Below are 25,235 nucleotides of genomic sequence, written 5' to 3' on the forward strand. Positions count from 1 at the left end.
ATTTCCAAAAGTGACCCAAAACTGCTTGTTGCAGGGTCTAGACTTCTTGTTGCGAGTCTGATTTTCCATTAGAATGGAAATCCAAAGGTCTCTCTCAGGGGTGGTTTTCCTATGGAGACAACCAAGTGGCACCAGATTTACCATGAATGCATTTGGTAAGGGTACGTAACATGGCAATACTGGCTCGGTGATAGAAGGCATCGAACCTGCCAGGAGGACAAGGCTGTGTAGCTCATGGTAGCCAGCAGAGATCCAATATTCTATCTCTAGTTGGCTTGGGCCTTGCCGCAGGACATCCTTAGCTAGGCAGGGCCACCTCACATGCCATGCCATGATCAGCTGACAGAGGGCCCGAGTTCTACCCCTGGGGTCAGCTACCTATACAAAGTAGAACCTTCACGTTCAAACCCCTTTCTTTCATGTGTGGGATTTGCTGCTGACGTCACAAGATTCCAACTCACAAGGGTTAGCACAAAGGGCAAACAGTTATTTGTTTTTATGTTTGCTTAGAGATATTTAGGTAATTACTGGGGGGGGGAATGTTAAACTTCTTGAGATTACGGACTATTGTGTGGCTTGGTTCTTTATCCCCAGCCTCAGCAGTACCTGGCACAGGGTAGGGTCTTAAGAATTGACTCATTGATTGAACTGAAGGGTCCTGGGAAAAACTGTAACCAAAACAAACTCTTAGATTCATGCTAGAAGACCGGGTTTGAATCTGCCCCTTGGACACAATGATAATAGCTGGTCTTTATGGAGCCCTTCATAGAGTCATTTTCATTTAAACCTCCCAGTGCCTTTGTAAGGGGGGGGGGGTACGATTTGTATCCCATTTTAATGGATGAAGAGACTGAGGCTGAGTTGAGTGCTTTACCCAGTGTTGAGTGTAGGGGCTGGTTAATGTCTAAAGAACAGAAATCTTGCTGACTCTGAGGCGCAGTCCTCTGTCCACTGTCACCTAGCTCATTGTCACTTCTGATCTGTGGTTGCTCATCTCTAAAATGAGGAGATTGGACTGACATTCAGGTTGGAGCTTGATTCAAGAGACTTTTGCATTACCAGTAATCGTTTGGCTTAGAAATCAGAGGTTTAAAAATAACAAATATTGAGTTGGAGGAGCTTCTCTTTTTCTTTCAGTCCTATTTTCTAAAAATGGGTGTACATGCCTCAATTTTTGAAGAAAAAGGTGATTAGATTTAAGACTGTCACTGTGTCAATAAATTCTTCTCTTCCTTTGAAAATCGCACGCCAGCCTCTGGCTAATACAAATCTTCCTCCCACTATTTGTGAATCCTCTTTTGGACTGAATCATGCCCATAACCTCCAGATGCCACCGTTCTGTGTTGAGTCACATTACTTAATATCAGAAACTGCTCAGTGCATCTTTCTCTCCTGTCTCCCCACTTGAGTCTCTGACAGCAGATGCTCACCCCAGCCCTGTGGATGGAGGGCAAGATGAAAAGCAGCCTCCCTCTAGGACACGGCCGGGAGAAAGCAAATCTTATCGGGGAGCTCACCCATGTGGTGCTGATTCCTTGGAATCTGTAGAGAGAATTCGCCACAAAATTGGAAACAAACCTGGCCCTTCGGTCCATAGTTTGTCCAGTGGTTGGGTTATTAAATCTTGTCCTAATTAGACCCAACGAAGACCAAGAAAACTTTCAAAGTTCAAGCAGAGCATCATATGTCGACCCCTCTCAGCTTGGGTGTTTTAGGGGACACAGGCAGGACTCTGCTGGCTTTTCATCGAAGGAATGGATTGCCAGATGTGTGTTCAAGATGGTGCAAGCAACAGAGGGGAACCTTCATATTGGGAAAAGCTTCACCTTCCGCAAGAGGACAAAAAGACCAGAGAGATTGTTTATTATGGAAAAACATTTTTTACCTCTGTTATGTTCCAGTATATTCTCAGGAAGCCATCAAAGAAGCCAGTGGCTTCTGGTTCCATCTCTCTTGGGGTTGTTGGCAAGTGAGCACCATGATACAAACAACATAGCAATGACAGCAGTGATGCTTATGTTGTACAATTTAAGTTTTCAGAGTAGTTTTACATGTTTTCTTTCCCCTGGATAATCTTGGGATGTAGGTACTAGTATTATCTGACTTTACAGATGAGCCCGAATTTCAGAGACGTGAAATAAACCTGCTCAGAGCCACACAACCAGCATGAGTGTCCTGCAGAATTCCCACTCGGATCTTTCCTGCCTCTGACACCAGATTTTGCTTCACCTACTTCCAAGGTTTATTGATGTGTCACTGGCTTATGGCCCATCCGCTTGGCAATTGGGATTAGGCGTTTTATTTTTGCACTCTGACCATTGGTAAAATATGCACGAAGCTTGATATCGCAGTAGTAGATGGCAGGTTTTGCACCCAAGCCATCCTAATATCTAGGTGAGCTGTTTTTCTACCAAACGAAGTCAGAGTAAGACTATATCCTTGAGGAAACCTGAGGGCAAACTGGGAGCCCAGGCAAAGGGGAAAGCCCTTATTGAATATTGCTGGCTTGTTATGGCCATTTAATGGGGGTTGAAGAAAGAAGGGGATAAGAAAAAGCTTCTTAAGAAGTAAGGTGAAGGGGCAACTAGGTGGTGCAGTGGATAGAGCACCGGCCCTGGATTCAGGAATTCAGGAGTACCTGAGTTCAAATCCAGCCTCAGACACTTGACACTTACTAGCTGTGTGACCCCAGGCAAGTCCCTTAACCCCCATTGCCCTGCAAAAAAAAAAAAAAAAAAAAAGAAGGTGAAAACAATAAGCCAACTGGTCAGATTCAATTAGAGAAAAGCTGATTTTGGTCCTGAATGGGAAATGCTCAAGATCTGAAATGCCTCAAAAAAGGATTCTGAACCACATTTGAAGAATCATTCATGTATATGCATATATGTATAAACACATATGTGTATGTGTGCATATGTGAAGTGCACATGTGTTCATTGTAGATACACGGAGATGCATGGGCATTCACGCACATGCCACATATATATACCCACATAGACATACACTATACCTATATACACAATGACTTATAACATGTATGTATATATGTATGTTTGTATGCATATGTGCACATACCTATATATGCATATATAGCTACGCGTTAACATATAGCATCTTCTATTTCAAGGTGAAGGATTGAGTGACTCCTCTCTCTTCCTCTTAGGTTTCTGGCAAATTTTTCCATGATAGAACAGCACTAGTAATCACTGACCAATATAACGCAAAGTTTTCAGAGGACTGGGCAGATCTGTCCCATTTCAGCCTCTATATTTCATATAAATATGTAAATATTGAAGTAGGTCTATATGTATGCATAGTCACACATGCATATTATATAATATAGCCAGAATTATTTGAATCACTATTTCTACAATGTTTTTAGGTGCTTGTGGAGAAGTCAGACATCTTTTCACATGCTAGCCACCATCCCAAAGTCCAACGTTGGCTTTAGACTAGAAAAGGGCCCTCGAGGGAGGGTGCCCTAGCAGGAGACACGCTGCCTCAGCCCCAGGCACAGAGTCGAAGTGTAGCTCTTTTAGTTATTACCACAAGTCGCTGTCCTTCACTGGACCTCAGTTTCCTCCTGTGTAAAATGAGGGGTCTGACTTCATGGCCTCTAAGTGCCCTTCCAGCTCAGATTCTAAATCCCTCCCTCCCATTATACAGAGAAGGAGACTTGAAGCCTGGTCCAGTGATGAGCCTTGCCCCACATTCCATAGCTAGGATTCAAACTCATGTCCTGGGGCACCAAAGTGGATGCTTTGCCCACAGTGTTATACTACCCTTTGCTCCCCTTGATGGTCAATGCTTTCATGTTATCATTTATTCAGGTAAGTTCATCCAATGTTTGCATCACTTTCCCCCTAAAAAGCCCAGCCCGGGTTGGGTTGTTTAAACTTGGGTGCTTAGTGTAGACTGTTTCCTCTCCTTATCTCTTGGGTGCCCCAGGGGAAGCAGGTCACCCAGCCCTGGAGCTCAGGATGGGGCAGGAGCAGCATTCATTCATCTCCATGCCCATGGCTCCCCTCTTCCCTGTGCCCAGGTCAGTGCCTGGCTCATCGGCTCCTTGGATCCCACTGCCTTTGGTTAATTTCTGCGCTTGGTGCTGGGGCTGCTCAGTGCATCTTTCTCTCCTGTCTCCCCCTTGAGTCTCTGACAGGCAGATGCTCACCCCAGCCCTGTGGATGGAGGCAAGATGAAAAGCAGCCTCCCTCTAGGACACGGCGGGAGAAAGCAAATCTTATCGGGGAGCTCACCCATGTGGTGCTGATTCCTTGGAATCTGTAGAGAATATGTATGAATAACTCAGACATGAAGGTCCACGAGAATCATAAACAATATGAAAACACCAGTATTGTCCTCAAGATGAATTTGCTTTAAATTACGTTGATGGAGAAGGTTCTTTGGATTACTGCATTCTATGCAGATCCAAAGCTAGAAGGAATCATTGAGGCGATCTGGCCCATCCTCTCTTTTTACACTGGAGGAAACTGAGACCCAGGGGAATTAAGCAACTTGCCCAAGGTTACTTGGACAGTAATCATCAAAGTCAGAATTTGAACTCACATCCTCTGCCTGGAAAGGCAGGGCTCTTTGCCCTGAAGTGCTGACTCCTCTTTGGGGGGAACAGTGTAGTATCTCACCAGCAAGAGCTGGCCTTGGAGTCAGAAGCCTGAGTCCTGCTTTCAGACGTGTGCTGTTGGTGTGACTCTGGGCCAGTCACCCTCAGTGCCCCAGGCAGCTCTCTGGGACTCAAAGCCATGGGTGGGTCACAGCTTTGCCTCAGTGCTGGTTATGCCGATGAATTCAGCGGCTGCACCCAAAAACAAAAGCGGAGGAGAGGAGCTGAGGGGAGTCCGGGTCTCCATGAGATCAGACAGGAAAACACAGGTGATTGAAGCAGGGAAGGGACAAGCCGCTTTTACTGTCCCAACTTGAAAGAATAGAAAAGGAAGCTATTTTAGTGTTAGCGGTCAGTGAATGGCGGGGGGGGGGGGGGGGGCTTTAAATTCTCTACACTCATGTGTTTAGGCAGAAGCACACACACACACACACACACACACACACACACACACACTCACTCTTTGAGAATTTTGCTGTTTTCACATATGTCTCCCTCTACTCTGCATCTGCTTCTCAGTCTGTTTTCACCTCCAAGAAGAGGATGTCCTTCCCAGGCTTAGCTCATTACCTCTAATGAGCTCACCACCATGCTGCTAAGCCAAGCCTTGATGGACACTACCTCCCACAGCCTCCTCTTTCCTCTTTCCTCAGTGATTGGAAGGCTGGAATGGGGGAGGCCCAAACTCCTCCCATTGCTTGCCTTCGTTGAGGGTAGAAACTGGACTCTGGGGCTCACTTCGCTCTTCATCTCCTGGTTTTAGCTCCAAGGAACAAGATACCTTCTGGAAATCCCCCCACTATGCTCTTTCCCTGTCTCCCTTTTTCCTATTGACCCCCCTCCATTAGATGTAGGCTCCTTGAGGGCAGATACTTCCTATTTTTAATTGGCAATTGTATCCTCAGCATTGTGAGTGGCACATAGTAGGTGTTTACTCCATGCTTATTAGATTGGACTGGTGCACAGTAGGCACTTATTAGATTGGGCTGGATGCCCCAGCTTTAAAGTTCTCTGATCCCGGGAAGAGCTTCTCTTACTGATGGTGAGATTCTTTGATTCTAGTTAATTATGTCAAGAATCAGATTCTTTCCATTAATACCTGGATAACGTGTTTTGTTTGCCCCCATGGAACACCAGAAAGAATGTGTAACTTGTCGTCATGGAGCCTGAGCTAAAATCCCAGCTGATGTTTACTCTCCAGGAGACCTTGCACATATCACCTTACCTTCTCTAGGAGTCACTTTACCCACCTGTCAAATGAGAGGGTGACCTCCGAGGCCCCTTCCAGCTAAGAATTGGTGACCAATACTCCAGAGGATTTTTCTATTCAAAACAATTTAAAGGAAACCAGAATGAGGCAATTTGTAATGTTATTTTCTTGTTCTGAAACCTCCATGTTTTCAAATACGGAGAAAATAAAAACATAATTGAATAACCTTGGAGCTCCATGGAAGATGTAAAATTGAACAAATTGGTGATGCCGGTCATTTTCGATCTGAAATACTCAGTGATTAAGCAAACTGAAAACACCATAGCATCTCTAACTTAGTTATAGGGAAAAGTGACATGGCTCTGTTTGCAAACATCAGAGGCAAAGCTTAATCCTAATAATATCTCCCATTTTTACATTGCTTTGAGATTTTCCACACACTCTGCATGCGTTACCTCATTTGATCTTGCTCTGGGCTTTGTCTCTCCGTCCCAAGGTGGATGGGATGGGGATGAGTATCACCTCACAGGAATTCACCAAGTGAGTTTTGACCTCCTTTTCCCTAATGCGCCTGCCAACTCCAAGTGGCCACAAGCGACCACAGACTCTTCCTTGCCCACTCATCTGTCCCTTTTTCCTCTTTCCAGAAGCTCATCACAGAAAGAAGGAAATCTCTTTGAGGAAATGCAGCTTGAACTCTGTGGCTTACCTCTTTGGGCTCGTGCATTTTGATCTTTCTTTCTCTTACCTCATTTTTCTGCTCATATGGTTTTCTCAGAAATTACTTCATGATAAATATCTCATGCATTCCTGCAGCTGGCCCAGGGCCAATGCTGAAGAGCTAAATCATGGGATGGAATCTTGTGTGCGTGTCAAGTTTCAGCTGAGCTCAAAGTCTATTTCTTCTCCTCCTATTATGGTGATACCAGGCCCTCGGATAGAAGCACTCTTTTCTCATGAGAACATGCCACAGTGGAAGGAGAGGGAAGAGGGGCCAGCAGATGGATCGTTCCTCCCATTGTTAAAAGAAGTGTGCTCCCCCATTCGCACCAGCTCACAAACAAGGGAAAGGAATAACTCTCCAGAGCCAAGGAGAAGTTTTCAAGAGTGTTTGCCTTGGCCCCAAACCTTTGACTCTGTCAATACCTGTGGTTGGGAAAATGACCCCCAGACTTTGGATCTAGAGTCTGTATTAATGTCAGTGGGGATAGAGAAGGGCATTCAAGAACAAATAGCATTTGTTAAGTGTTTACCAAGTGCTGTGCTGGGGCCAGAGATATAACGCAATGAACTGGACAGTCCCTGCCTAAAATGGGTACATTTTAATAGTGGATGGCAATACACAAGCTAGAGGAGGGTGGGGGGAAGGGTGCCTGAGCATGGTATCAGACCTCATAGGCCTTTGAAACTCAGCTATAAAGGGAATGATGCACAGTTCCTCTTGTCGTCCTTCACAAGGGGCCCTGAAAGGAACTCCCCAGAAGGAAAATGAGGCCAGCATGGTGGAAGGGATGGTGCAGGGTCAGCAGCCCTAGTCACTGGTTTTAGGATGAAGGGTTATGGTGGCAAAGTCCTCAGAATCCGAAGCAGCTGCAGCCTGGGCATCCCCCAGAGGGAAGCTTGAAATGGAACTCTCTCATGGGCATTGACTTTGAGGAAGAGAAAACCATTATAGCTGTATTAGTGCCTGTAACCACCTCCGTTGGAAATAATAATAGTTCCTAATAATAATAAAGCTTTGCAAATGGGGTATGCGCTAAGGACTCAGTTGTGTTACTGGTGTAAAGACATGGCCTGGACGCACAAACAAAGCCAGGCCTGGAGTCAGAAAGACTCATCTTCATGAGTTCAAATCTGGCTGCACCACACTTATTAGCTGTGTGACCCTGGGCAAGTCACCTAACCTGTTTGACCGACTTCTCATCTGTCAAATGAGCTGAGATAGAAAATGGAAAATCACTCCATTATCCTTTGCAGGAAAACTCCAAATAGGGTCACCAAGAGTCAGATACAACTAAAAATGACTGTACAACAATATGAATGGGGGATTTTGTTTGCTTTGCTGTTGCCTCTTCCACTGTAGCCCCAAATGGATGGGGGGGAGGGCTGATATTTGCATTTCATCCATAGGATGCATATAAGAAAATGTGACTAGCATAATAAAGCCTAATTCTCCTGTGCCTCGAGATAGAATGGAGTAGTTCTTCTTCTCCTGCACCAGTATCTTCCTCTTTCCTTGGACAGGACTATATTCCTCTAATTCTCATGTTGCTTCTTTAGAATTATATCTCTTTGTGCCTGCTGTTGCTGACTTAAAGGCTACTGGCCCGTGTGTGGCCTCAGTGCAGCAGGATAAGGAGTTTTTAAAAAATGAACAAATATGCTGAAATTAGAATTACAGGAAGTTGGATTAGGCTCTAGCTCTAATATATACCACAGGTGTGACCTTGGGCAAGTCACCAGAGACATAACGTTGATTTTTATGCTTGGAACAATATTCACATAATGGGACTAAAATAAGAGACACAAAAAGTAGCCACAAATTGACTTTTTTTTTTTTTTAGTTAGAATAAGGTGGTAGTTTATTTAGGAGCAAGGGAAGGGAAGGGTTGGGGGAAAGAAACCATGAAAGAAATCCTTGGACTTCTCATGGAGAGATAGGCACAAAGCACATGGCTCAGAGGTACCAGTCTCACACAAATTGACTTTTAAAGACATTTTTGCTTGGGTGGTAGGGCCAGCGATCTCTTGACATGAGGAAGCCATTCTGTTCAGGAGGGGGAAGAATAGTAGTTTCCTTGTTTAACTAGTTCTTCTTCCTAATTGGGTGCTAAAGCCAGAGATTCCATGATAGTAAAGGTATATAGACGTTATCAGCTTTCCAGCACTCTGAGTCAAAGCCCCAGTGGCCTTATCCTAGTTACAGCTCTGCAAATGACTTAACTTTTTACTCTTCTATAAAGTAAGGAGTTTGGACTAGGTGATATTTCAAAGATCCCTCCTTGCTGTGACCTTATCATTCTTTTTTGATGTAATGTTCAAATAATAATGTATATTAAGATGGTGCTTAAAGATTTGTAAAACACTTTGCATATGTTCTGCCTTTTGAGACTCTTAAAAATCCCTGTAAGATAGGAACTATTATTACCCCTATTTGCAGATGAGGAAGGTGAGGTGGAGAGGTGTCAAGTGATTTGTCCAGTGTCCCTCAAGGAGAAGCCATTAGTTCCCTTGAACATTCCATAGCTCACCAAGCTCTCCCAAAGGCTGCTGCTGATCTCTTCCCCTCACTTCCTATGGGCAGTAATAACAGCAGTAATAGCAGAGACAGGGATGAACCTCACCACTCACATCCTAAATCTATCCCTGTCCACTGACTTTGTAGCATTCTTAGTTCCCCATGAAACCAGCTTCATGAACCTCTGAGACCCAAACCAAAGCAGCACGAGCAGCCTGCTCTGCTTCTTTCTGGTTTGTGGTCATACATGGCTCTTTGATTCGGGTCTGACCCTGGCCTACCACAGCTCTTCTTAGCTGGGACAAAATCTCATATTCCTTTTCCCAGGACGCAGCATCGAGCTGCCCTGGTTTACTCCATCGCCTTTCCCAAGCTGAATCAAAATACAGATGTTGACAGGCCTCCAGCCATAGATGGAAAAATGCCTCTTCTTGGGTTCTGAAAATTGGATCTGGAGAAACCTGAACCAGGCTCTCGTTCTGGAAAGTAAGAGTTGCTGCCGTCAGTTTGAATTCCCTTCTAGCCCGGTGACAGCCCTCCTCCATGCTGGGCTCTTTAATTACCATTGTCGGATTTCATTCCTCCCACCCTGAGGGCTGCAGCGTGTCATTGGCCCATTTGTCTCTACACATGGTAGCCCTGATTTGGCAAGCCCAGCTTTGCGCATGCATTTGTCTGACTATCTCCAAAGGCGGCTTTGACCTTGCCATGAGGGACACAGGCAGCCACCCATCTGATTGCCTCAATCTAAACAGATGATGGTAAGGACTTGGTGAGCCTTGAGAAAACCACTGAGCCACAGTATCCTTCCAGGGCCTCCACTGAGAAGCCTCCACCCACCCTTGATTTAATTGATCATTTATAATGAAACTTCCTCATCAGAGGGGCTGAAACACTTTGTTTAGAGGAGAAAAACAATAACTGTGGCAGCAGAATCATTTGTAGCTTCCATGGTGTGTCCCAAGCTCTCTTCCTAACTTGGAGGCTGGGGAGGGGGAGGGGAATGAGGATGGCGCACCTCTTCTTTTCTCTATAGGCAGCTAATCTTCCACAAAATGTTTTTTATAAAATGAATGAAAAAAAACCCACAATAGATTATTGTGACTGTGAGGTAAGAAAATATGGGAAAGAAAAATAAATGGGGCATTAAAATATGTGAGCACTTAGGCTGGAGTTAATCCTAGGCACTTCAAAGGAGACACCAAAGCAAATAAGTCCTTCCCCTCCCTGCCCCCCTCCTCACCTCTCCTCCCATTGGCTCTTAGATCAAGTAGGGAATCTGAGAGATAACCATACAGTCCCCTACCTTCATGGAGAATTAGATCGGGAGCTCCCTTACATTAATATCAGCATGCCTTTGTTAATCATTGCTGTTGTTCGGTTGTTTTCCAGTTGTGTCAGACTCTTGGTCATCCCATTTGGGGTTTTCTTGGCAGTGATCCTGGGGTAATTTGCCATTTCCTTCTCTAGTTCATTTTACAGATGAGGAAATTGAGGCTAATAGGGTTAATTGACTTGCTCAAGGTCATACAACTAGTGTCTGAGACTGGATTTGAACTCAGGTCTTACTGACACCAGGTCCAGTGCCCATCACCTAGCTGTCCCAGACTTTATTATAGGGGTTCCTTCCCTTGGCAGTTGGATTGAGGAAGCCTCTGGACTCCTTAGAATAATATTTTAGGTGCATAATTATATTGAAATATTATAATGGAAAGATTTTTATAAAAACAAATCCCTGGTCTACAGGTTAAGAACCCTTGATTGAGTGTTTTAAGGTTTGCAAAGCCCTTTCCAGATATCATTTAACCCAGCTGCTTTCAATCCAGCAACTGTACCATCCATTTAACAGAACCATGCCTACACTATAGTCAGCTGAATCAGTAACACTGCATTGTGAGACCAGTGGCATGGTGGATAAAAAACTGGCAGCAGAGTCCAGAGGGCCTTGGATTAAAACCTTATCTCTGACTGTTGGACCCTGGGCTAGTCACTTACTTCTTGGTACTCAGGCACCTCTGTCTAAGACTCTAAGTTGCAGAAGTTGTTTATCTGCCTTGGGGTAGGAAAAAAAAATTAAGTGCTCTATAAACCTCTGAAATCCAGGGCTGCATCCCCCCCCCCAATTAATTAGGGTTGATGTTTTCAAAATCTAAGCAAACAATCATTATTTTAAGGGCATTGATAATCCAAATAGTATCTAGAGGAGGGCAGTACCATGAGGATCATTGGAAGAAATTGGAGATGTTTAGCATGCAGGACATCTGGATGACTAGGCCTGGAGTCAGGAAGACGAGTTCGAATCCAGCCTCAGATACCCACTAGCTGTGTGACCGTGGTCAAGTCACAATCCCTTTTTGCCTCAGTCCCCTTATATGTTTGGTGGGGGCAATAATGACTCATCTCTCAGGGTTGTTATGAGGGCCATATGAGGAAAATAATTGCAAAGCTCTTAGCACATGCCCAGCACACAGTCATCACAATGGAAATGCAAGCCGTTATTATTAATGTAGAAGAGAAGCTTCGGAAGGGTATAAGAGCCATCAGGCAGTTGAAGGGCTGCCACAGGACCTGGCATTGCTTTTGTTCCACTTGTCCCCAGTGGGCTGTACTGGGAGAGATGGGTGCAAGTATCAGAGGTGTGAACTTGGGCTTGACGTCAATGTCCAGAAGAACTTACTAGTAATTGGAGACTTTGTGAACTGCTGCATCCAATCATCAGCATTGTTGTGACCCCCAGCCTTCTGGGAATAAATCCCCTTAAACTTCCAACAATGGTAGTTAGATTTTTACACAGGCCTTTCCTCTTGATCAATGACCCCTTGGCAAATGACCAACTCCTTTGATTATTCTTGTCCCTTACTGGCATTCCACAAGAATCTCTACCCCAATGTGCCAGCCTCTGTTCTAGGTGCTGGGGGGCAAAGAAAAGGAATAATGTAGTCACTGCCTTCTAAGGGCTTATTTTCTATTGAAATTGTTGGTGTATCTACATATTTGAAGGCCTTCCAAAGAAGAAAGGGGCATGGGATTTTAGAAGCTACCCCTCTCCATCCCAAGATCAATACAGCTTTTAATATAAAAATAATATTGTTATGATAAATATAATTATGTTAATTAAATACTGCTTATGATAAATATAATAAGCTAACATTTATGTTAGTGTTTATGGTTTGTAGTGCATTTCATATATATCATCTCATTGGAGCTTTGTAGCAATTCTTCTGCCTATCTATCACAGCTGTCAGCATCCTGACTTTACATTATGTGGAAACTGAGGGTTAGTGTGACTCGTCCAAGGTCACATATGGAAGTAACAGAGCTTGGATTCCAATCAAGACCCTCTGACCCCAGAGTCATTTTTTTATTATCAAGTTTTCTTGGTGCTTAAGGGAAAGGTTTTATTTTTTAAATAAAGGATTTTTACATTCATCCTTGCTACTACCAAAACAAAAGGGAGTTTGCTTTATTATGTGACATTGGGGTGGGGGGCAAACCATCATCAAATTGATTGAAAGCAACTTTTCAAGGTTATCTCTTCAGTGCATGAACTGCTTCATTGGCCGTTTTGGAAGGTACAAGTTACCTGTTTAAGAGATTCAAGTCCTTATGTGATATACTTGGCAATCTCCATTTTTGAAGTTGTTTGAAGGAAATGTAAGTTTTCTATGAGATAAGTAAAGGTATGGAATTGATTATAGGATCATAGAGAGGATGGATCTTAAAGATCATCCTCTTTAAAACCCCTCATTTTGGGGGGCAGCTAGGTAGCGCAGTGGATAAAGCATAGGCCCTGGATTCAGGAGGACCTGAGTTCAAATCTGGCATCAGACACTTGACACTTAACTGGTTGTGTGACCCTGGCAAGTCACTTAACCCCCATTGCCCTGCAAAAAAAAACCCAAAACAAAACAAAACAAACCCCTCATTTTACAGGTGAAGAAACTAAGATCCGAGAATGAGTGCTGAATGATTTCTCTATCATCACATGGGTAGGAAGTGACGAGTGTAGGATTTGAATCTGAGTTCCCTCATCCCACTTTATTACTCTTAACCCTAAACTGTATTGAAAAAACACAGATGCAAGTCACTACTTTTAAATGAGGCTATGGAATAGATCATCAAGTCTCCTTTTAGCACCAAGAGAAAAACTGGGTAGGCTTTTCCTATTATTAATTAATGGCATGGCTCAATTGGATGAATCAATAAATTAGCATTAATTAAGTACTTATTAAGTTTCTAGGCACTGTGCTCATTGCTAGGGATACCAAGAAAAGTTAAGCCCTCAAAGAGTTTACATGTTAGTCAGAGAGACAATATGTAAATAAGTAGGTAGGTTCAAGATACAGACAGAGTAGAGAGAGGGTAGTCTTAGAGGGTTTAGCCTGTAGTATATAGCATTTATCCTATTGTAATTCTTATCAATGGACTTACAAAATGCTTAAGATGGGGAGAAGAGACATAGGATGAGCCAGATGCAATTTGGGAATTTGCCAATATACAGCCTTTGGCTGGATAGGGTTTGAGAGATCTGGTGGTAATTTTTTGAGAACTTTAAAGGAATGACCAAATCCATACAATATCCTGTCTTCTGTCTCCATAACATCTGTCCTTTTTTTTAAACTTCCAACCCACCATTGACTAGGGCTGCTGGTGGCTTTATGAGCATTCAGTACCATTGTTGTCCAATAGCATGAAGAGAAAAAGCCCCACTGACAGATGAGTCAGAGCACAGATAAAAGGGGAAGAAAAAAAGATGTTTCTTAATTGGACTGCAGAAGTTCCCTTAATCTCTGCTGGATGCCTGGATAGAGTAGCTCACCTGATGTCAAACAACTGGAGGACAGGATGCTTTACAGATGGGTCGAGGTCGACAGCAGTGACTCACAGAGATTTGCACGTTTCTCTGTCACACAGATGTTCTAGCATGGGTTTGCAAGCTATCGAACTAACAGCCAGATTGTTGGAGAGAATCACCTCCAGATGTCTGAAACATCAAGATGAGACTATCCTACTGTGACAACAGGGAGTTCCCCTTACAACCTTTGTGGTTACTCAGCTGAAATATACCTCATCAGATACATCCAAAGAAAGAAGGAAGGAAGAAGGGATAGAGGGAGAGAAGGAAGGAAGGGAGGAAGGAAAGAGAAAAAAGAAAGAAAGAGAGAAAAAGAAACAGAGAAAGAAAGGAGAAGGAAGAAATAAACAAAGAGGAAGGCAGGTAGGCAGGAAGAAAGAAAGAAAGAAAGAAAGAAAGAAAGAAAGAAAGAAAGAAAGAAAGAAAGAGAAAGAAAGGAAGAAAGGAAGAAAGGAAGAAAGAAAGGAAGAAAGAAAGATTATCTGAAAGAAGATTCAAGTCTGAATAAAATGCTTCCTGGATAGTGGGAAATTAAGGAAGCAAAAATCAGATGGAGGAACCTGATTATTTAAAAACAAAAACAATTCTACCTTGGAATAAACAGTAGACAATGTGAAAATTTCCTCAATGTTGAGCTGTCTCCTCTAACTCTTGTTTCATAGGAATAATGATAGAGACTAGATTTGTGATTTCATTAGTGTGGGGAATGGCTAGTGAGGAAATTCTCTCTACTACTATGGGTCAACATCTTCCTTGCAATTTTGATATGAAATGATTTACCCAAAGTCACCCAAGAGAATGTGTCTGAGGTGGGATATGAACACATCTGTGTGGCTCCGAGGCCAGCACTCCATTCTCCATGTCACACTATCTCATAAACCCCAGTGCATTTCAAGTATATCACCACTTTAATCACTTGGCCATAGCCACCTATGATTGGGTTTCTTCCTCCTATGAGATGTTTATTATTAAACTACCCTATCCAACTTTTCAGTGTACAAAAAGAAAGGGTTTATAAGTCTAATACCTTTTGCATCCACTACTCATCTTACTCTCCCCTCATTCAATCAGGAAGTATTTATTAATTGTATACTTCTCAGCACTTTGCTAGACCACAGAGATAGAGAAAAATGGAATCATCCCTTCCATCAAAGAGTTTCTGTCCTAAAAGGTGAGACAATGTGTACACAGCAAAAAAAATGCAAATTAAATACAAGCTAATTTTGACTGGAGACATGAGCGTGGGACGGGGTGCGGAGGGGCAGTGAAATAGGAAGGAGGAAGGGAGGGAAATCAGGAAAGGTCCTTCCTCCACAGATTCCATTGATCCTCTTTATTTCACTATCTTTTGACTCTTGTTATTTCGGGAGATCAGGTATACTTACAAGGTGTAACAGAAGTCATGGAAGGCGATGTAGAATTTGTTTATGTGTTTCCAGCACTTTTTTTTGATAACGTACAAAAGGATATATGCCATGAAACATCCCATGCATAGGAAGTTACTGGAATGACTCTTGGATACTTTAGATTAATTGGTATCTTCTCAGTGTAGCTAATGGCTTTATCAAAGCAGATTTCAGCCCTTCCATGGCTTGTCATTCTATGTGATTCTTGTCAATTTTTTTTTTCTATGAATACGCTGTCTCAGGATTTAGTGGGTTCCTTCCTCACTAGAGATCTTTAGTTGAATGCTACAGGACCATTTCCAGGTAGAATATAAAGAGAATTCTTGTGCTGATAAAGGTTGATGAGCCCAAAACTCCCTTCCAGCTTTGAAATTCTGGAATTCTGTGTGAAACTTCCATAGAGGATATAAATAGCCTGATAGGGGCTTTCTTCTAGGTCAGGGCTTCTTAACCCAGGATTCATTAACTTGATTTTAAAATTAAGGTAATTGCATTTCAATATAATTGGTTTCTTTTATATTCCAATATATTTTATTTTATGCATTTAAAAACATTTTTCATAGAATTGGTCCATAAGTTTTACCACATTCCCAGCAGAGGGATCAATGGCACTAGGAAAGGTGAAGAACCCATGTTCTAGGTCTCGTAATAGTTCACGGATAGCAATACTGCCTAAAGATTGTTCAGTTGATGATGTTACACCATTACCAGCTTACTTCCTGTTCTGCTCATACAGGTCCTTGGTGACCTCTATTATACCACTTGTTGAGTAACTATCACTATTGGTAATATATTATTGGCTAGCCCTATGCCTGGGATAGAGAAAGGGCTCAATAAATACATTGATTGATGATTGATTGATTAATTGATTGATATTTCACTCTGATTACATTCACCATTTATATTTCTGATGCCCTGTAAGTCAGCCATAATTATGAGACTCCTGAGATCTTATTTTTCCATTGTTAGTCTGCTAGCATCTGTGGGAGAAGGTTGGTGTTGAAAGGCTAGGGTGACGTGCAGTTTCCAAAGTGGACTCTGCTATTATTATCCTGGAGGACTTAGCTGTTGTCCACTCACAGAATCCATCTTTGACATGTGCAATGATTACTGGCCTTCCCATTCAACTGTATGTCATAACCTAACTGGCAAAATAGTATGTCCATGGATGGAATGCTCTTCACCTTCACCATGGCCTCTTAAAAGCCTTTTCTTTATTCTAGATTCAGTTGAAATATTATTTGTCTATGTGGTTTTTCCTCAATGACTAATGCTTTCCTCCGCAAAAATACTCTACTTTGTGTTGTTTATGTCTTTGTGTGTTTAAAAATACACATGTGTATTATACAAATTATATTTCCACATATACATATATGCATGTGTATATGTATGTATGAGTTCAAATCTGGCCTCAGACTCTTATTAGCTTTGGGACTCTGGGCAAGACACTTAATCCTGTTTGTCTCAATATAATCATCTATAAAATAAGTTGGAGAAGGAAATGACAAATCACTCCAGTATCTTTGCCAAGTAAGCCCCCAAATCTGGTCACAAAGAGTAGGATATGACTGAAGCAATTGAACAATAAAAAATTCATATATGCACAGATATTTTACACTGATTAAGTACAAGGTTTCTAATGTTTCTATCCCCTGCATCTAGGATCGTGCGAACAGAACTGACACTTATAAATATTTTTATGGTTATTCATTAGGTTAATCTTTCATCCATTTGGACTATCCTGTGTGGATTGCTAGACCAATCTCTTGTGAGTAGCCCTAGATTTAGCTCACAAGACCCTCTAGTATTCTAGGACTTGAGACAAAAAACATAGATTTGCCCAGAAACAGGAGCATCTGAACAACCTCACTGTCTGTGGGGAATTCCCCTTCCATTTGGGCTCTACACAAGATGCCCTCCATGGTAGGGGCCGAGTCCCTTTGTTTTTCTGTTGTATTCTTTGCTTGATAATGATATTTTTTATTTTATTATCTTCCTGGTTATGTCTATCAACAAGTCTTTTATGTTTTTCACTTATGCATGGGAAACATGAGCATTGCTAGAGATAAGTTCTTACAAATGAATTTGGTTTTATTGAGTTGACTAGTTATTGGGATGACAGGAAGGAAAATTGTCTTATAACTGTGTCAGCAATTCTGAGGTTGGAGCAGGGTCATGTATAGCTTTCTGGTCCAGTTCTTGTTGTACCATCTTTCCCAGTTGTCAGTGTACTTCATGTTTCCTACAATGAGTTGGGAACACATTTAGTTATTGTTTTCCTTTTAGATAAATTTTCATGTACTTGTGTACTTCCAGAGGAGGAGGGGATGGTGGGGTTATAAGGGGGAATGTAAGGCAAGGCATTGAACCATTATAAAGCCAGGATTATGATCAGACATGGTCTTGACTCTGTGGATCTTTTTCTGAAGTTTTACACATAGATTTTTCAACTTGAGATTTATTGTCAGGTCTTTCTTCCATTGTTGGTGCCATTATTAATGCTTTAGAAGAATATATCTGACATAGACATTCAACCTTAGCTAGGACATAGGAAAGGTCATCCCATGACATGTCCCTGAGCTGCAGCTGTGACTCTACAGGTTAAGAGAGAAGGATTTTTAATCTGGTCTATCATTGGTGATTTGTATGCCCACAGTGGGGGTGGGAGGGTAGGAGAAGTGAGTCAGCAGCACTTAGGGAGAGTGAATCATATCAGAGGGTCACATTCAGTATGCCCTGGGAGCCAAGGCCCAGAGCCAATGTCTTTCTTTCTTTCTCTCTCCCTCTCTCCCCTTTCCTCCCTCTCCCTCCCTCCCTCGTTAGGCAAATCTTCACTTTCATGCTCTTAGTCTCATTTTCTTCAGCAGATGTGCAGAGACACACACAGAGAATATTTTTTAGGTTCTTAACTGTATGCCAGGCACTGTGCTAAGTAAGCAGTGGGGATACAGATACAAGTAAGATAGTCCCTACCTGCAAGGAGCTTACTTTCTAATGGGAGAAGACAGTACAGAAAGAGAGTTGTAGTGAGTGTGTGTGCTGCTGGTGATGGTGGTGGCAGTGCCTGGGGGGGATGGTGATGGGTGTGTGTGGGATGTTGGGCACACTGGTATCAAAGTGATCAGGAGCAGAATAAGGGTTCAGAATTGGACAAGACAAGATGAAAGCTCACCAACCAATAAAACATCGAGTCTGGTTGATAGCATGTCTGCATCATCTCATGCATTCATCCCCTTCTCTTTATTTCTATGGCTCATATGATAAAGGAGCCCATTGGCATGCTCTCCCCCACAAACCTATGATAATAGCCTCCCAACAAATCTTGTTGTCATCACTCTCTGCCCCCTCCCTGCTCTCTCCTGCACGCCTCTGTCAAGATGATCTTTGCAATGACAAACATCTAGACAGATGAAGAAACAAAACATTTCCTGAGTTCTTAGGAAGTTATCTCATACCCTGACTAATGTCGTCCCAAGAAAATGTTATCCTGCTATCCAATGGTTTTCACTCATACTTTTGCACGATACAGAGTGGGAAGAGAACCAGATTTGGAGTAAAGAGAATAACATTTCCCAATATGTGTGAATGTAGCTCAGTCTCTCCCAAACTCAGTTTCCCCAGGTGCAAAATGGAGACAATAGTACTTGTACTATCCATTAAACAGGGATCTTGTAAAGGAAGGACTTTCTAAAAACAAACCAAAAATAACATATTCTCTAAATAACTTGCTCTTAATTGTACATGCAAAAATGTGGCTTCAGAAATATTATTATGTCTGAAGGCTGCATCTTCAGGAGGCACCGACCACTTCATTTAAACTCCAAGGGATCCAAATTGAATTTATTTTTTCACCAGACTGCTGGAGACTGAAGGGTATAGGTCTTCTGGTTTCCAGTTAACTCAGCAGTTGCTTTTTTTTTTTTTGGTGGGGCAATGAGAGTTAAGTGACTAGCCCAGGGTCACACAGATAGTAAGTGTCAAGTATCTGAGACTGGATTCAAACTCAGGTCCTCCTGAATCCAGGGCTGGTGCTTTATCCACTGTGCCACCTAGCTGCCCCCTCAACAGTTACTTTTATCATTGTTTGTATCTTTCAAGTCCAAAGCTGTCCCCTTGCTCACTCTGTTCTAGAATTTCTGGATTATAGAATCTGAAATGGAAGGTGTTAGGTCTATTAATCAGAATTGCCCCAAATTTAATAAAATTCTTTTTCTGGATGTCCACATTGCTCCCATCACACCTTGCCTTTTAATGTATTTTCCTGTTTATTTTCTGTATCCCCCAGTAAGATCCTTGAGAATGGGGACTGTTTGGTTTTGGTTTTTGTAGCCTCAGTGACTACTTAGAGTTTTATCACCTGTCAATGGAAAACTTTCTATCTTTTGGGGTTTTGCTTCTCCCTCCCAATTCAGGGTGTAGTGATGTGAAATTGGGGACATTGGTCAGTGGGAGCAGGGTCAGTCAGAGTTGTTTGGGCTAATGAAAATCTGTCTTGAGGTAATCTTCCCTATTTAGAGAGGAATTTTCATATTCAGGGGCTGTAGAGTAGATTTTGTGTGTGTGTGTGTGTGTGTGTGTGTGTGTGTGTGTGTGTGTGTGTGTGAGTGTGAGAGAGTGTGCTTAATAGAGCCCAGGATTAATTGGAGGTTTGAAGAGGAGCACTGTCATATAATCTTGCCTGTGATTTCAGGGCTTCAGGCTTTCAAAATGAAATTTCCAACCATCAATGAGTTCTTAACTCAGACTCCAGTTCACCATTCCAACTTTGGTAAAGCACTTTCCAGTAGAAAGGACAGTCTCCTGCATAGATATGAAGATGTGTTCTCTGTCCCAGGAAGACCCAGTGGCTCCCTATTGGCTCTTTGGCATAGATTGTCCTTGCTTCAGTTTATTATTCTAGGTGTAGGCCATGCACACCCATGCTTTCTAGTGTCAACCAAGCATCTTCCCTGTTCATGCTGTTTGATCTCCCATGTCTGTGCCTTTCACAGGCTCATACCCTGCCTGAAATGCTCTTCCTCCCTTTTTGGCTGAGGCATATCTCTAAAGTGTAGGTGTAAACACGTAACTGTCGAGGCTCAGTGAGCTATCTCAGCTCCCTACGCCCTCTGAATCCAAAGTTCATTATAAGCTAGAGCTTTCCTACCATGCTGGTCTTCAACTACTGTATTCCCTTCTAAGCATTTTATGATATAGCCACACCAGCCTTCCTGCAGTTCCTTGGATACAACACTCCATCTCCTATCTGGGCCCTTGCTCTGGCTGTCCCTCATGCCTGGAATCCTCTGCCCCCTCGCCTCAGCCTCCCAGTTTGTCTTGTGTGTACTTATATTCATTTGCAAGTTATGTACCCTCCCCTCATATGAGTGTTTTGGACTTTATTTGCATCTTGGGTACTTGGCATCGTGTCTGGCATGGAAATGCCTGGGGATTAATTAGCTGAATCAATGATGAACATGAAGCAATTATGGTGTGTTAATTTTCGGTTTATGAGAAATTGATGAGTAGAGTCTGCAATGCTCTCCGTACTCTTGCTCTTGACCATGATTTTCAGCCAGTTGGTGATTATTTTCCAAACTTCTGCAAGACCAAGTTCTGGTTAAAATGTTGGTGGCATCAGCATCTGCCATGGTTTGAGTTTTGCTAACAGCTTAATTCGACATGAGACTCTGATGAATGAAGATATAGTCATGATGTGCTGCTCGTTTCCTTCCTCTCATTTCTTTTAAACATCTCCACCCTTAACATTTTTACCTTTTCTCCTTCCTAAAAGTAACCTGAAAAAGGGCAAATCTCTTTCAAAGTAGGTTCAAAGAGGACCAGGAGACTGATTTCTACACAGACTGTGATAGTGTAAGTGAAAAGAGCCCCCAAAGGCAGCCAAATGTGGAACCATTCATTAGGAAGCCTGATGCTGGCCCTAGGAAAGGCTTAAGGAAGCACTTCTCTGGGGAGTTAGGCACAGAATGCGACGTATACAGGCCGACTTAGCTACTGGAAGGTTTTCATTCTTGGTACAAATATCCTAAGGCCTAACAGTGTGGGGTGTGCATAACAAATCCTTAATAAGTATAGATCTACTGTCTTTTATTTTTCTGAAAGAAAAACATCTGCCAGTGTATTCCACATTCTGTATATGTATTCCACCCAAACTACAGAGAGATGCTTCCTTAGCTCTTCCCTGGGGCCAAAACTGGGCCTTATACTGATTCAAACATTGGGGCTTCTTTGGTATGCACTTTTCATTTGTATTGGTATAGCCTTTGTAGAAGCCATTCTTCTGGTTCTTCTTACTCCTTTAAACAACTTTAAAAGAGATTTGCCTATTTTTTCACCAGGTTATTTTTCAGAAAGAGAAAAAGTGAGAATTTCAAAGCCATAGACACATTTAAATGAAATGGGAGGAGGGAAACAGTGAGAGTTTGGGAGAGAGTGAAAGGCAGCTTGTGTCTGGAAATAACATAGAAATAAAGTTGTCAATACAATTCAGTTTATTTTTCTTTAAGTTGAAGCAAACTAAATTTGTCTAAAGCTCAGAACTTTACATCTGGGTATTCTTATTTTCTTGGTTTGCAAAGCTATATGACTGTTGGGATCCAGACTGAATCAAATATTCAGGATGGGCTCTTTCACTTTGTGCTGCTGCCTTTTGCAGATATTACCTGCAAATTATAAATATTATTCAAATATGTAATTATTATAATAAATATCACATTTAATAATATAATACTCCAACTTCCAATTATTATAGCATTATAAAATTCAATTATTATAATATAAATTATTATATTATCAAGAATATTCTTACAGTGGCTAACATCAGGTGAAAAATGTGAAGTGGGATCTATATGGAAATTTTTCACTGCCTTTTCCTCTTTGCAAGGAATATTGTTCACAAGTTGATGTGCATAAAAATGCCTCGGTAAATCCCATATTTGTGGCAATGTCATGTTTCACGCTGAAAGTTTTCCTTTCCATCTTTCTGTGTTTCTAAGGGACTTTGAAGAGAAGTATCAGCTGTGTTAATTTGTAGAGGCCTCCTCCCCTCCATAGGCACAGTGGAATGATGGGGACAGTCTCCCAGTGGCCTGAGCTCTAGCATTGTTAATGAAAGTTAAGTTACAAATTGGCCCATTCGAAAAATGTAAGTGTAGAGCAAAGTGACCATTTGGCTTCTCTGTTCCCATGGAGTAGAAATTGCTTTAAAACTCCGCCACTCTCTTCCAGATGCTTTCCAAGTCCATTGAGCAGCTGAAACAGCCAGGAAGCCAATTGGAAGAATCGGAAGAGGAGCTTCATGGAGACCAGCCCATGCAAGAAGATCGGGCTCCCTCCAGCACCAGCAGTGTTCGGAGCGACAGCAGCTTGGGCCCAGATGACAGCCAACAGGGCCCCCCCTTGGGGGTTGTGAAAATCAAAGAGGAACCCCTGGACAGTGATGATGATATTCAACCTCAGGAAATGGATTCTGGGGAGCAGGCTGCTTTGGTACAACAGGTAATAGGCAAGGATTTGGCACCAGGATTTGTAATTAAGGTTATTATCTGAACACCAAGCTCCACTCACCATTAGGTCACGGAAAGAGAAGATCAATTCCTAGCCTTGTGTCGATCTGGGAATTTGGTTTGAGAATTTAAAGCATCCCACCAACGCAGGCATTTCTGTATGTACATTTTCAATGTAGAGAGGGTTCTTTGAGCATCGACTAATGGAAAGAGACCAGTTTCACCAAGACTCCATCCAGTCTGTCCTTGGGTTAATGATAGACATTGTGTTGGCCCTGGACTCTGTCCCATCTGTTAACTTCTCATGGAAGGAAATCCACAGTCGGTTGTACCCCACCCCCCTCGCCCCATGTTGAGATCAGCCACTCCAGGAGTCTGCTCCAGGCATGATCAATGAAGCATTCTCTTGCTCTCTCCTTTTTTTTGGTTTTGTCCTCACACGTTGACCTTGACCTTGACCTCTGTATATAATGTATCATACTGCAGTCTCAGACACTGTAAGGGTAGCTTTCTGTTTCTTTCTTTTCCCCTTCTGTAGAAAGGCTCTGGTGTAAATGCCATTGACCTTGGATTTGTGTGCATTGGTAGTAATTGAACACATTAGAATTACAGGTGGTTGTAAAGAAGCTGATTGGAGTCATAGATTTATTTTTTCTATTGTAGCTTGTCTGATTTTGCATTGAATAGTTGACTTTCTCCTGGGTTTTCTGATGATATTGTCTAGAGAGGCACATTCCCATGAAGCAGACACAAATCTGGATAAAGAATGATAGATAGGCACCATCCTGCTTTAATCAGATCTCATGATGGAGCCATAAGTGCGGTAATAGACAACACCATGGGACCACCAAAATGCAAAAGTTGGCCATGGCATTGTTCTCAAAAGAGAAGAGAAATGGGGTCAGAGATATAGCCAGTGGTTCTAGGATCCTCAAGATGGCAGTCTCTTGAAAAAATGGCATTCCAAAAACAGTTTGGGCAGATAGAGGTAAAACAACAAAAGAGCATTCCAAAATTCGGAAGGTCGGGCTTAAGGAGAAACACAACAAACCAACTCACCATTTGTATATAGAACACCTTCATGGAGATTATGTCCTCTGAAGCTCTAAGATCCCAACAACTCGGAATGCATTGGAAGACGCTGTCTACTTAAGTCAATTCCTTGTCAGGTTTCTGCTGTTCTACAAAAAAAGTGATTCTATGAGACGGGACAGGAAATGCCTTATGGAAACAGGAAGTCCAAGTGATTCGTATACTAAGGAATGTCAGGGAAAAAAATTGTGGGGAGGATAGAATTCAACTCTCTCTGTTTTTAAAGGGCACTCTGTGAATTGATTTATTGTCTAAGAAAATAAAAACGCAAGCAGGGAAATTGTTAAGGAAGTTTTCCACTGAAATATTTCCTTTATATTCCTTTTTGATATGTTTGCCTTGTTTTATAGGTTTACTCTGGTTAAGCTAGTTAAAGGTTCATTGTATTAAGCCCCTCTTTAATATGGATAATTCAAAACTGACCAAGAATTTGTGTTTTTTTTTTTAATTCAAATATTTATATTTCTAAATCCAAGGCGTTTTAAGGTGCAGGATCCTGTTTCGACAGAACAGGATTGCTCAACATTGACTTGTTCCAATGGATGTCACGGGTATGTGGTGTTTTATATTTTGCTGTGATATTAAAAAAAAGACTTTAAAATATGATAGTGTCTAAAGATACACTATCTTTTCTTTTCTTTTTAAAAATATCACCACCCAAATTAAAATAACCAAAAGGAAATCTTGGAACCTTAGAACATAGAGTTTGCTATGTAATGAAAAGTCTGAAGACTTGACGTTACCTCAAATCAGACAAGAATTTTCTTTCTACATATTTATTTTTGCAGCCAGTCAGTTGGTCAAATTAAAATGACATACCTTTCTTTTCCAGATAGAAAAGAACAATGGCGCCACAAAATATGGCAACCCCCCCCCCCAAATCTATTTTTCCATCCTATGAGCAGTCATTTCTTAGAAAGCCTTTATCCTGTTTCAGTGTAGGGTTAGGTAGGAAGAAGATAGTGGGCCTTCTAAGATACAGGAGGACCCTGATGTCCAAGAGACCTGTAATTTGATTCCCCCAAGGTGTGTCAAGACAGGCAAAGAATAGCAACACCACAACCAATCAGGCTATGTCTCATAGCATCATTTGGAGAACAGCAACAGTTTGATTAGCAGACTTCAGCTATGTTGAAATGGAGATTGAGTCAATTTCATCGAGAAACTACCTGCACCTAGTGCAAAGGAAAGCTGGGCTTGCATCCTTTTAGTTGTAACTGAGGAATGACTCTTACGTTAAAATCAACTGTATTTATTATAACTTACACCCGCATGGGTGAGATCATGTTTTGTGTTGTAAATATATTC

General features: G+C 42.0%; 1 protein-coding gene across 5 annotated transcripts in view; it reads left to right on the plus strand.

Moving 5' to 3' along the window:
* The window catches only part of HDAC9 (histone deacetylase 9), an 895,346-nt gene that overhangs the window by 507,125 nt on the left and 362,986 nt on the right, over positions 1-25,235 (plus strand). The window contains exon 13 of one of the 5 annotated variants that reach the window (XM_043966016.1): positions 22,558-22,827. The exons of the other annotated variants lie outside the window; for them this stretch is intronic. Coding sequence (XP_043821951.1) covers positions 22,558-22,827 — 270 coding nt within the window. The remainder of the gene's footprint in view (positions 1-22,557; positions 22,828-25,235) is intronic. 5 annotated transcript variants of the gene reach the window in all.

The sequence above is a fragment of the Dromiciops gliroides genome, chromosome 5, assembly GCF_019393635.1.
Source record: "Dromiciops gliroides isolate mDroGli1 chromosome 5, mDroGli1.pri, whole genome shotgun sequence".
NCBI lineage: Eukaryota > Metazoa > Chordata > Mammalia > Microbiotheria > Microbiotheriidae > Dromiciops > Dromiciops gliroides.